At 48.4% G+C, this 12,563-nt stretch overlaps 1 protein-coding gene and 1 long non-coding RNA gene across 4 annotated transcripts; both read right to left on the bottom strand.

Annotated features, from left to right (window-relative positions):
* Nucleotides 1–712: 712 nt before the first annotated feature.
* Nucleotides 713–4,261, bottom strand: LOC123171135 (putative receptor-like protein kinase At4g00960). 2 transcript variants are annotated; one of them, XM_044588765.1, is made up of 7 exons: nt 4,109–4,261; nt 2,998–3,143; nt 2,636–2,900; nt 2,206–2,461; nt 1,943–2,093; nt 1,651–1,842; nt 713–1,186 (listed from the first exon to the last, which is right to left on the bottom strand). In XM_044588765.1, exons 2-7 carry the CDS (start codon nt 3,139–3,141, stop codon nt 1,124–1,126), a joined length of 1,071 nt encoding a protein of 356 aa, XP_044444700.1. In that variant the 5' UTR covers nt 3,142–3,143; nt 4,109–4,261; the 3' UTR covers nt 713–1,123. The 2 variants fall into 2 exon arrangements, with proteins under 2 accessions (XP_044444700.1, XP_044444701.1); XM_044588766.1 differs by having other exon boundaries at nt 3,633–4,171.
* A 2,799-nt stretch (nt 4,262–7,060) lies between these two features.
* LOC123171136 (uncharacterized) lies at nt 7,061–7,691 on the bottom strand. Of its 2 annotated transcripts, none has more exons than XR_006485278.1 (3): nt 7,445–7,511; nt 7,223–7,330; nt 7,061–7,127 (listed from the first exon to the last, which is right to left on the bottom strand). It is a non-coding gene; the product is annotated as an uncharacterized lncRNA (long non-coding RNA). The 2 variants fall into 2 exon arrangements; XR_006485277.1 differs by adding an exon at nt 7,596–7,691 and having other exon boundaries at nt 7,073–7,127; nt 7,223–7,511.
* Between the last annotated feature and the right edge of the window lie 4,872 nt (nt 7,692–12,563).

The raw sequence follows: 12,563 nt of genomic DNA, 5'->3' as shown, positions 1-12,563 counted from the left end.
GCATCCCACTCGTACTCATGATCATACCAGGTGAAGGGCCGATTCCAGGGCAAGGGCTCAAAATAGACATTACCCCAAGCCTCTCTCCATCTTTCTCTCCCAAACCTCATACCTAAATCATCCCAAACCTCCGATTCTTCACCAATTTCGTTCAATTGAGTTGGGAAATCTTTTCCTTGGTAAGTTTCTCTCTTGATTCATGTTCTATTTTCTCCCATCTAATGTTATTTCTCTATACTTTGGTTGGTCTGAATTTTGAAGGCAGCGTTCGACCCAGATGCCAAGACCATCTGTACTTGAAAAGGCTCATGAGATACAATCACTTGCCAAGGAACTCGACCACTTCAAGGGTATGTTACAGAACAAGTTTGCTGCCGGGGGTTTATTGCCCAAATTCGTCCTTCATGGAGCAATTTTGCCCCATGAGTATTCCACTGCCATTTTCATGTCGTCACGTTTCAACAAAAAAGGTGTTGCCACCAATTACCAAGGTATATCACCATGGGTGCCATGCAAGCAACAGACAAATAACATTGGTTCACATACCAGCAACAAACAGATACCATTGGTCGCCATGTAAGCAACAAACAGTTACCACAATAGCAACTAGCACTATAACCTCAACCATGTCGCTGTAACCTATCTAGAACATTATAAGCAAGTGACACCATGGCAATTACAGACAAAAACCCTGAAGGATTGTCAATCGGTATAATGGTTGGTCATAAAACATTTATAATGGTTGGTCATAAAACCCTTGTGGTCTCATACTACACACACATGTCCTTTTGAAAATGATGGTGCATGTTTTTTCTTTTCTTGAAAAGGGTCGCAACCCCGTCCTCTGGATCGAAAATGTTAAGTCTAACTTTTGTGAGAAATTTGACACCGTGTTCTTGTGGTACCATCTTAATGACAACTGCTTAAGGAGAAACAAATTCTTGCTTCGATTTCTTGTTGCCCCACGTCTTGATCAATAATAAAAAGATATAGTTTCACAAAATAAAGAGAAATTCTACGTTTCCAGACTGGCATATATAGCATCAAGTGGTCTTATTTCCAAAGCAAATTTTGAGTCTTCTAGCAATAATAGAGCACTCTTCCAGCAATAATAACGAACGTTTTATTTCTTCTTGAAACCACCTAGAAAACCCATCTTCTTGCTTACTGAAGATGCATGAGGGACCTGAAATTTCAGATGTATATAGCATGCTAATTAGAACAATCTGGAATGTGTACAATAAACTGCATGGTTATATAGATGTTCGTTGGGTTGTATATATCCCTGCTATGCTACACTTCTGGGAAATCCTTTCTTTTGCAAACCTTATATAGGCTATGCAGATTGTATGAATGTTACCAGGTCGCCTCTTAATTAAGAAATATTGTCATTCAACCTAATTAAAAATGGCTATAATGTGTTGCTTCACAGTTGCAAACTTGCAATAACAAAGGTCCATAGAAATACATTTGACATACATCTATTAAAAAGTATGCATGAAGATGACTGTAATTTTGGCAGTAAAAAACCTAGGACAGACTTATGAAATTGATCAGTCATTCGAACAAAAACTAAATTTAGTTCATTCTTTCCATTTTTGTGAAATCAAATCATTTGGGTAGAGAGCCTCTTTATCCCCTCTTATTTACCTCATTCGCCATTTCGTTTGCACGTAGTCCGTTGAGCGTGTCAACAATTTCTTCTATGGGAGGCCTGACTCGCCGATCAATCTCAGCACATTTTAGCCCAAGTTCAATGCATATTTTAACTTGATGGAGGCCTTCTGTATCTAAGGATGCATACTTGGATGCTATGTGCTCGAGTGTCCACTCTTCGCGTACCTAAAGAAATGGAATCACGGTCATTGGTTATAGTATGCAAACTAAATGAAAGATAGGGTTCAATTTCAATCTTCCAACAATCAAATAATATATCTCTTACTTTATCAATAAAGTTTCTTGCTGAGGGTTGGTTTTTGTCTTTGCAGTTCTGCTCTCCGATACTGATCTCGAGTATCAATAAGCCTAAACTATATATGTCTGACTGGGCCGAAATTTCACCTCTGTATAGATATTCTGGAGCCATGTACCCACTGGATGCCATTATCATCAAAAGTTTGTTAGGCAATACTGGAGATGCGAAAATGGAATTTGTTTTATAGTAAAGTCGCGCACTAATATTATCAAAGCTTGTAATGAGCTTACTATGATCCCACAACTGTTTGTGTGTACAATCGGGTTTGTTCTTGGCCAAAGACCCTCGAGAGTCCAAAATCAGCAATCTTTGGAACCATATTTTCATCCAATAATATATTTTCAGGCTTCAGATCCATATGAATAATGGGAATATCCAACTTGTGTAGAAATAGTAAACCCTGGCAAATTCCCTTGATTATCTTGAAGCGTGTGGACCAATCGATAGCAGGTTCAGCTGAAGGGACAGCCTCAGCTGTTTTTGTTACTGTATATGAATGCAAAAAAGCTAAAGGGTCTGGAAGATAAATAAATAATGTAAAAAAGCTAAAGGGTCTCGAAGATAAATAAATAATGTAAAAAAGCTAAAGGTGATGCCCAACATCCAAAGATGGAAATGTAAAGAGAAATGCAAGATATGTCAGATATGTTTATTGCATACCGAAAAGATTCTGTTGAAGGCTCCCATTAGGTAAATACTCATAGCAGAGTACACTTTCAGTGATGTCTGCCTGAATATACCTTCCATCGAACTGCACCAGTTTCTTCTGTGTTTCCCAGCAGAATCCAACCAACTCGACTACGTTTTCATGTTTGAGTGCCATAATGTTCTGAACCTCGTTATTGAATGTCTTGTCAGGCGGCATCGGCGCGTTCTCCTGAAGTTTCTTCACCGCAAGCAGTCTGCCATCATCTGGCACAACTCCCTGTTTAGTTTATCCCGCAGATATAGTACCACATGTTAGCCTATCTCACCAATCTCGATTGAAAGGGCAGAAGGTATTAAGGAAACAACGGTCAAACCTTATAAACGTTTCCAAATGGTCCTCCACCAATCTTCCGCTCAGCGGAGAAATCGTTTGTAATCTTCTTCAGAAAGTCGAACGGCAGTTGCTTCGGTAGCTCGGGGCTCGGCCTAATCTCTTGGCTATTACTTCCAGTGGCCATTGCTGTTCATTCAAAAAAATTGATGAGTTAATAAGTGAGCTGCCACAAGTGTTTTCTTTCCAACAGGATCCTACTTGCGTTTTCATTGCAGAGGACCAATTCTCAATGATACGGAGAATTAATTGCAAATCCTGCATTTAACGCTGCCAATCCAAAAGCATGACGGGCTCAACACATAATACACCTCGAGGCGTTCAAAAGCTGGAGGTATGACCCCGCAAAAAAAAGAAAAAAAAAAGCTGGACAGTACGGCGCGGTAGCAGCAGCGCCGGCGCCGGCCACCGGCGAGCTTCAGAGCAGCAGCAGCATGAGTGCCTCCTGAATCAACAGCAACCAGTTTTGCCAGTGGACGGCCATCTTCCACCGGCAATGAAAGAAGCAGAGTACACCGTGAAGACTGAAGAGCATCGGAAGAAGCAGAGTAAAAGGCAGTGAGCAACCTAGGGTTAGGCCCTCGAGCGGTCAGATCTGGAGGGAGGAATGGCACGAACCGGTGTGGGGAAACTGCAGAGCAGAAGCAGGAGATTGTCGGAGAGCTTCGGACTGGCCAGCTCCTACGCTCCTGCAGCAGCGTCGCCGGCTCGAGGCGCGGCAGCAGGGAAGACCAGCAGCTCTAGATCTGGGGGAGACGCTCGACCTACTGGTTGCACCGGGACGACGGCCGGCGCGGCGCCCGTGCCGACGGCAGCGAGCGACCCTGCAAAGCGGCTACTCGGGACATAGAGAGGAAGAGGAAAGCCGCCGGAGCCCCGCTCCCGTTCCTCTCTCCGGCCGGCGAAGCCAGCGGAGGCGACGGGAGCGACAGCGGCTAGTGAACTGGGGACTGAGCAGACGCAGATTGTGGACCGACGCTGCAACTTTCCATTTTACCAAACACGACACACGACAGATAGACAGTTGGCACGCTACATGATGCGGAGCTTAGAACGATGGTGCCATGGAGCACTTGAGAATGGAGATAACTAACCTTGGGAGAAGACGCTGGTGAGGTCCAAGAGCGAGACGGGATGAGTGAGTGGCGGCCTCCTTGCTTCCGAGGCGGAGTAGATACAAGCTGCAGGTGGGTGGAGCAGAGTATATATGCAGAGCGAGCAGAGGAGCAACGGCAACAACGCAACGCGACGCGACGCGCTAACTGTAGAAATGGAAAAGGGATGCGCGTCGACGTCGAAGTCCCCCGGGCAAACGCCGGCAAGTTGACTTGACTTGACTCACGACCTTTCTTTCAACAAAATGTTGAGTCATTTTCGGCGGTCACGATTTTAACAATGACTTATTCTTTTAGTTGGATTTTCACAATAACTTCTATTTATAAAATACTGCCCCTGTCTCAAAATGTAAATCTTTTTGCAGTTTGAATTTTAGGACAGTTATAGTGCTTTGCAAGGCAATGCAACAACTGTTGGGGATATTCCCCACGGACGAGACCGGTGTAGTGAGACCCGGCCATGAGCCTGGTTTCTAGACATGCTGTCCGTCACACTACTTCCAGGTCACAAAGGAGCCAAGGCGGCAAGGACTAAAGGGGTCTGAGCGATACCCGGCCCGTAGTTGCCGGCTTTCACATGACTCATACGGGTTCACCCACGAGGAGGCCCAGGAGAAAGGCTTTCCTCACTTAGAGAGCAAGATCATTACGATCAAGAGTAGGATACGGGTTAAAGAGTACGACATGGAGTCTTCTGTACAATCAGTGACTCATCCTAATAATATATAAAGAGGGGTTCCTTGGACACAAAGGTTAGGCTAGAAACTCTCGAAAGCTAGGCGGCGAAAGCAAGTCCTTGTAATCGAGATCACCACAATCAATATCAATCAAGAGATTAGGCTTTTACCTCCACCGTGAGAGGCCGAACCTGGGTAAACTTGTGTCCTTCGTTTCCAATCAACCCTGTTCAAGCTACCACCTAGTTGTGATGACCTCACAACTTAGTTCTTTCACGAGGACATCTGCCGTAAGAAAACCACGACAACAACGTTGTTTGGAAGATGCGCAATCTTATTAGTCATCAGCAGTCCATTGGTGCGTTCATCACGATGATGCAGAGGGTGAATATTTCAACCTCCTTTTCGAGAAATAAAAACATTGGTAAAATTTTAAGTAGTTGATCCCTCATGAATATATGAAACATTGTATTTTCTTTCTACGCATGATCAAAATTCGAACTTGGCCAACTAAAATGTGAGTGGGGCGTTTAAACTTGACAGGTGGGGTGCCATAGCCTCAAACATGTGAGCCAACCAATGGCGTGTGGCGGTGGCAGGGTAGACGATGAATACGGTGAGGTCTACGAACGCGAGCAGGATGGAGGAGATGGTTGTATTGATGCCCGGCAAGGCAGCGATCAGGCACCGCACCCATGTCGAGAGAAGACGGCATCAAAGGCGGCCATGGCGTCCTCGGCGGGTGCAATCGGTGAGGGTGTGCGACAGGTCAGAGTGCAGCCCCTTCCTGCCCTGGCCACACCGGCGGTCCGACAAGTCGGCAGCAGCAACGGTAGGGGCCATGGGCTAGAGAGAAACCCTAATGGGCAATGTGGGTTTCGAGCCGCCTAGTTGCCATGGCGAGTATAATCTTCACAAGAGGGTGTTGCAGCTGGTGTCGGCCGACAATATTAGTGTCACACCACTAATCAAGAGGAATTGCACTCGGTTTATAAGCCAGGGTGGTCGACAATGTTAAGCACTAGCCATGTGATGGAGCAGGCATAACTAGATCTAGAAAGTCCCCATGCCTCATGCGGAGCGATGCGCCCATGGAGACATGATGAACGGCCCATGAACCTGATTCTCCCTGCTTCGGCCGAGAGGTAGATAAATGTGGTGCCAAGTTACATGGGGGCTCTTTCTGGGTCAATTGGCTAATCTAATAGTTATTCACTTGTCCGAAATGGACTAACCGTATGGGGCTTACGACATCTCCGACGCCGAACCATAAAACCCTCCAGATTGATGTCATCCAACGCGGCATCCCATCGGTCTGCCAGCACATCTCGTTGTACGAATTCCCCCAAACGGTAAGCAAACAAGTTGGCTTTGCGGGAGTCCACACCATTGCCACATAGGACTCCGACACACTAGGCCCATCAAAAATGGCTTCCCAGTCCATTTTTCTTTCACTCCGCCCCTGCTCCCCCTTGATTGGTATCCACAACCTTCTCGTCTGACGTTGTACCTCTCTGGCGCCCGCCCAGGCATCCTCAGACGCTTACACCCCTACTCGCCACTAGTAGAAAAAGGCCCATTTATCCTAGTTTATAAGGTCCATTTGTCCCGGTTCGGGAATCGGGACTAAAGGGTCGGTACTAAAGGGTCGTATAAGAACCGGGACTAAAAGTACTGGGCTTTAGTACCGACCCTTTAGTCCCGGTTCCCGAACCGGGACAGATGGGGCTCCACGTGGCCGCTGCGGCTTGCCCAGGCAGGGGGGGCCTTTTGTCCCGGTTGGTAACACCAACCGGGACCAATAAGCGTCCACGCATCAACAGTTCAGGGGCTAGGGTTTTTGTTTTTTTCCCTGAAGGGGGGGGGGGGGGTTGGGGGTTTTGGGGGGTTTTGTAAGGTTAATTTAGGAGTTTCATATATTGTGTTAGCTAGCTAATAGAGAGAAGTATCCTCTCTTATCTTCGTGCTTGGTCGATGCTACGTACTATACGTATAGAGAGGACTCGACACGCTAGCTAGTAAGCAAATGAAGGAAACCATTAAGTACAAAAGATCGTCATGAACATATACAGAGAGAAGTGATCGACCTCTCCTTCTCCGAGAGATTGGTCGAACAACAAGTTTTTATATATCTATCCGATGCTACTGACTACATATATACAATGTGTAAGATCTCTTACAATACCCTAACATCTGAACTCAAGTTCCACATGGTATTCTCCGGCTTTATTGATGACGTGGCCAAGAAAGAATCCCGCCAATTCCTCTTGAATTGCTCGCATGCGATCTTGCGGTAGGAGTTCATTCCATATCTGCCACATCTAATTTGAAGAAGGGGGTCAATACAAATATATGAATGAAACTCAACAGAAATGATGGTAATAAAATAAATTTGTGAATATTTTTACTTACGCACCTCATATTATCTTTTAGATTAGCCCCGCCTATTCTTGGCCGTCGCGTTGTAGATGAACTCGCAGACGTAGTATCCACAGTAATTATTCTCGGCTTCTTGCCACAAGCACTTTACGAGAAATAGAGGTCAATCAAACTGATAATGAAGCATTATAAATGGCATTGATGAAAGTAGCTAGAATCAACGGGAGATGCGCGGAACTAGCTAGCTAGTAGTAATTACTTTCGGGTATTTCCATCGCAGATCCCACGGCAGTCTCGGAACTTGTGCGGTGAATACTTTCCAAACCCTGCAAGACAAAGAAAACAATTACTTGATATCAGGAAGTGAACAAAGTTGCCGATATGGTGCGATAATGATCGATTGAACTTACTTGTCGAGCATTTTAGACATGTCCGCATAGTCCTCGGGATCTTTTCGTCTCGAGTTTAAGATGGTTACTAGTCCCTGCTCAAGCTTAATCTCTAGGAGAATATAGTGGAACCTGCGCACGCATGCATAACTCATCAATTACATTACGATAACCTCAGTTAATAATTAAGGGAAACCGAATATGCACAAGACAGTAACACTCACTTGAAGTTGTAAGGAAAGAGTATTGTATCTTTGTTTTGATTTATTATCAACGATTGTAGCAAGTCGGCCTCGGTTTCTTTGGCATGAAATGTAACCGTAAATTCATCTATGAGATTTGTGTTAATGAACCCAATGTCGGTGTCAAAACCGGCGGATCTCGGGTAGGGGGTCCCGAACTGCGCGTCTAAGGCGGATGGTAACAGGAGGCGGGGGACACAATGTTTACCCAGGTTCGGGCCCTCTCGATGGAGGTAATACCCTACTTCCTGCTTGATTGATCTTGATGATATGAGTATTACAAGAGTTGATCTACCACGAGATCGTAGAGGCTAAACCCTAGAAGCTAGCCTATGATTATGATTGTTGCTGTCCTACGGACTAAACCCTCCGGCTTATATAGACACCGGAGGGGGCTAGGGTTACACAGAGTCGGTTACAAAGGGAGGAGATCTACATATCCGTATTGCCAAGCTTGCCTTCCACGCAAAAGAGAGTCCCATCCGGACATGGGACGAAGTCTTGAGTCTTGTATCTTCATAGTCCAACAGTCCGACAGAAGTATATAGTCCGGCTGTCCGAGGACCCCCTAATCCAGGACTCCCTCAGTAGCCCCTGAACCAGGCTTCAATGATGATGAGTCCAGCGCGGAGATTGTCTTCGGCATTGCAAGGCGGGTTCCTCCTCCGAATACTCCATAGAAGATTTTGAACACAAGGATCTTGTCCGGCTCTGTAAAATAAATTCCACATACCACCGTAGAGAGTATAATATTCCACAAATCTAATCTGCTGACAAGTTTCATAGCGTGACATCACGCCACGGCCCGGTCATTATTCGAACCGTTTCTCCTAACCAGCTACTGCACATATTGCGAGGCGGTTTTCTTGGCACGTCTTGTCGAAGCAGAGATCGTGTCCCCCTATCACGGGATTCTCATCAATACGGGTGTGGGTAACCCAACCGCGCCATCAATTACGGCGCTTGGGGAATAAGCGAGTTTACCAGGCAGGTGAGGAGGCGCATAGTTTCTTCCGCCCTTATAAAGGGACAAGGATTCATCTTTTTCACCCACGCCTTCTTCTTCCTTGCTCATCCATTCTTGCGCACTCGAGCTCCAGCGCCCAAGTTCGCATTTTCTCCTCAAAACCACTCTAAGCATGTCCGGAGCGGGAGGCAATTGGATGGTCTCCTCCGTTACGGAGGAGGACATCACAAAGCTCCGGGGAGCCGGATACCTGGCCGCAGATATCAAGCACCGGCTACCAGATGCGGGGCAGATCGTCCCTACTCCAGAACCCCATGAGAGGGTGGTATTTCTTACCCACTTCGTCCGCGGATTGGGATTTCCCCTCCACCTGTTTGTCCGTGGGCTCATGTTCTACTACGGGCTGGACTTTCACGATCTGCCCCCCAATTTCATCCTCAACATCTCGGCGTTTATCGTCGTGTGCGAGGCCTTCCTCCGCATCAAGCCCCACTTCGGCCTGTGGCTGAAGACCTTCAATGCTAAACCGAAGGTGGTGGTCGGCCAGCAAGCGGAGTGCGGAGGCGCCATGGTGGGCAAAATGCCCAACGTCACCTGGCTCGAAGGCTCTTATGTGGAGACCGTAAAGGGGTGGCAATCGGGGTGGTTCTACATCACCGAGCCGCGCGACACCAACTGGGTGGCGGCCCCCGGATTTCGATCCGGAATACCCATGCGGCTCACCTCCTGGAAAGAGAAGGGCCTATCCTGGGGTTCACCGGTGGAGCTGACCGGACTCCAGACCTACGTCAAAAACATGATAAGCAAGAAAATCAAGCTTGTCAACGTGGTCCAAGTCATGCTCTTCCGCCGGATCCTCCCGTGTCAAAGACAGGCATTCAATTTGTGGGAGTTCAACCCGGCTAAGCACCAGACGCTGCGAGAGCTTTTCGACACAACGCACAAGGACGTCTGGAAGGTGCTGTTCAAGGGCGCCGAGGTACCTCCTCCCCTTACCGAGGACCGCGGACTCAGCGCAAAGCGCCCTGCCAATCCGGTAAGTCTTTTATATCTCATAAGATGTTCTTTTCCCCAGTATGACCATGCGCGGGATCTAAGCCTCCACGCCATTTAACAGGACTTGGTAGCGACAGCGGAGCAGATCGATTGTCCAGCCCCCCTGCCCGAAGATCCAGCAGATGCTCTCCTAACGGAGATGCTGGTTCCGGCGCCTTATGAGGTGTCGGAGAAGAAGGCCAAGAAGAAGGCCACGGGGACCAGGAAGGGTCTCCGGCGCAAGGTTATATCGGACTCATCGTCCAAAAACACCAAGGCGCACTCCTCCCACGAAAACGAGGAGGAGGAAGAGGAAAGTTCTCCCCCCCCAGCCGGGGGGGGGGGGACAGGAAAAGGAAGGCCGCCACATCAGGGGAGGCCGAAGGGTCCAAGAAGGGAAGGACCCTCCTCCCGGACTGCTCCACGACGGCCGCTTTTAGCGACGAGGAGTGGTTACCCAGGGACAAGCCCCTGGCGAAGTCGTGAGTATCCGAGTACGATAATAATTCTTGGTACGTTTTATTGTACTGCTTCTTATCACGCCGAACATGATTATGCAGTCCATCCCGAGCCCATATCGACGTATCTTCGTCGGATGATTCTTTGGGCCCGTCAGATATGAACAGTGATTCACTCCCGACCGCCTCCTCCCCCCGCCCTACGGACGACGCCGAGGTGTTGTCTCAAAGGGAACTGAACCAAGGGGAGACAGTTCTGGAGGCGCCCCAAGGCGGCATTCCAGGCGTTGGGCGCACGAGGGGCAAGACTCCCCTGGGCCCTAACGCTGGGGGCAGCAAGTCTAGCCCCAAGCCGAATACGGCGCCGGAACCCCCAGTGGTTCCGGATTCTGTCAGGCAACCCCTCGCTAAGGGGGGCAAGCCGTCTGTGCCGATGGCCTCTGTCCATCCAGAGGCATCGGACAACTTGCTGGAAGTGCTTCGCGGCGCTTCCATTGATGAAGAGCACCGCACTATTATGAGTGCGGTAGTCAAGAAGGTTCAGTCCGCTAAGAGCGTACTGACTGAAGCCTGTGCCAGCCTCCTAACCGACTTTGAGGTAAGTAATCAAATTGTAAGAAAATGTTACAGCATAGACAGTAGCCCCTGATGCACTGTTTGGCGTTCGGGAAGAAAGGCCGAATAGAGGATCAAATAATAATCGCAGGAGTCCAATCAGAATGTGTCTATGTGAATAAGCAGGCTTCACTGCTGGCCATCGCCGCTCGTACTGCGGAGGTCGCCGCACTGAAGCGGGACCTTTAGCGGTCCAAGGAAGAGCTCGGCCTTACCAAGAGGCAGCTCGAAGAGAACAAAGGTAAGTGACACCCCGTCTTAATATTGAAAAAGAAAAATTTTGGTTTTGGAATAATAGGATCGTCATGAATTTTGCTAGGGGCCACGACAGAAGTGGCGGCCCTGCAGAAGGTGCTATCCGAGGCCGAAGACAAAGCGGCCAAGGAGCGCATCGAGCGAGAGAAGCAAGAGGCCCAAGTAGGCGAGGTGCAGCAAGAGCTCCAGGCTCTCGTCAAGAAACACGAGTCCTTGGAGCTTGACTCTAAGACGCAAGGGTCCGAGCTTGCGAAGGCCCTCGAAAACGAACAACATGCCAAGGCCGAAGCCCAAAAGGCCCTCCAGGAAATTGAGGCGGTTAAGAAGATAGCGGCGGGTAAGGCATTCATTATGCAAAGCAAGCATGTGAAGGAAACTTTCTTTTTACTTACCCGAGTTCGGAGCTCTCTAGGAGCGTTTGCAGATCTACCCCGCAGTGTGTAGGATGCCTCGGAGTTCTACCGGGCCGAGGAGGGGAGCTCGACGGAGAAGTTGTTCTGGTCTCAGTATACTGGGACCGAACACCCTATGCCCTTGAGCGACCAGTTGAAGCAACTGGTCGAGCTTCACAAGGCGGCCGAACAGGCCATGAAGGGTCTTATAGTCCGGATGTGGCCTGGCGAGCCCCTGCCTGGTAGCTACTTCGGTCTGGTGAGGCGGCTTGTGAATGCCTGCCCACAGTCTGAAGTCATAAAGCGGTCCATCTGCATTGAGGGTGCGCACAGGGCTTTTGCCCGGGCGAAGATGCACTGGGCGAAGCTGGACGCCAAAAAGCTGGTAAAGGAGGGGCCGCCAGAGGGCAAGGAGCATCGCCACCCCGAAAAGTATTATGACAGTGTCCTGAAGGGTGCTCGCCTTGTGGCGGAGGAATGTGCTAAGGATGTAATATTTGAATGAATGTACTCATGTGATCCTGTAATATGAAACGAGTTCATCTGCGCTATGCAACGCTTGTTAATTTAAAATATTACCTTCTGTGCGGCCGTTTATAAAATCTGAGAGTTGGCCAGTCGTCGGCTTCTGCCCCCATGTAACTAGTACTGAGGTGTATGGGATAAACCTGAGCACTTTTATCCCAATTTGGGGTCCTTCGAAGGAGGAGTTCAGCACAACGAACCAGGCAATCAGACTATAAAGCTTTATCACTCTCACATAGCCATAAAATTCTACAATTTTAAATTTTGGCGAAGCCCCTAGTATTCGGAAGGCCGAATTTGGGGCGCTATATACGCCTAAGTCAGGCAAGGCCGACTCCTCGCCCGAAGCGGAAAAAGTCTTTAAGGACTTGGGACCTCTCGAACAGCGACCAGCTCTCGCCTCATCATGACAGTCAGTTTTCGACTTTCTCTACTGAGGTGCTCGTCCGGCAGAACCGGGACACAATCGCAGTAGTTCTCCCAATGCTACCTTAGCCAAT

This window comes from Triticum aestivum, chromosome 7D (assembly GCF_018294505.1).
Source record: "Triticum aestivum cultivar Chinese Spring chromosome 7D, IWGSC CS RefSeq v2.1, whole genome shotgun sequence".
Classification (NCBI taxonomy): Eukaryota; Viridiplantae; Streptophyta; class Magnoliopsida; order Poales; family Poaceae; genus Triticum; species Triticum aestivum.
Note: the sequence above shows the minus strand (reverse complement) of the source record. Positions and strands in the feature narration are given on the sequence as shown.

Bases quoted from the DNA above. Each gene is read 5' to 3' on its own strand.
- LOC123171135 (XM_044588765.1), bottom strand. From the start codon at position 3,141: ATGGCCACTGGAAGTAATAGCCAAGAGATTAGGCCGAGCCCCGAGCTA. The intron at 2,094-2,205 runs GTAAGCTCATTA...AATGGCATCCAG, and splicing joins CAAACAGTTGTGGGATCATA to TGGGTACATGGCTCCAGAAT. The intron at 1,187-1,650 runs GTAAATAAGAGG...CTGAAATTTCAG, and splicing joins CAAACGAAATGGCGAATGAG to GTCCCTCATGCATCTTCAGT.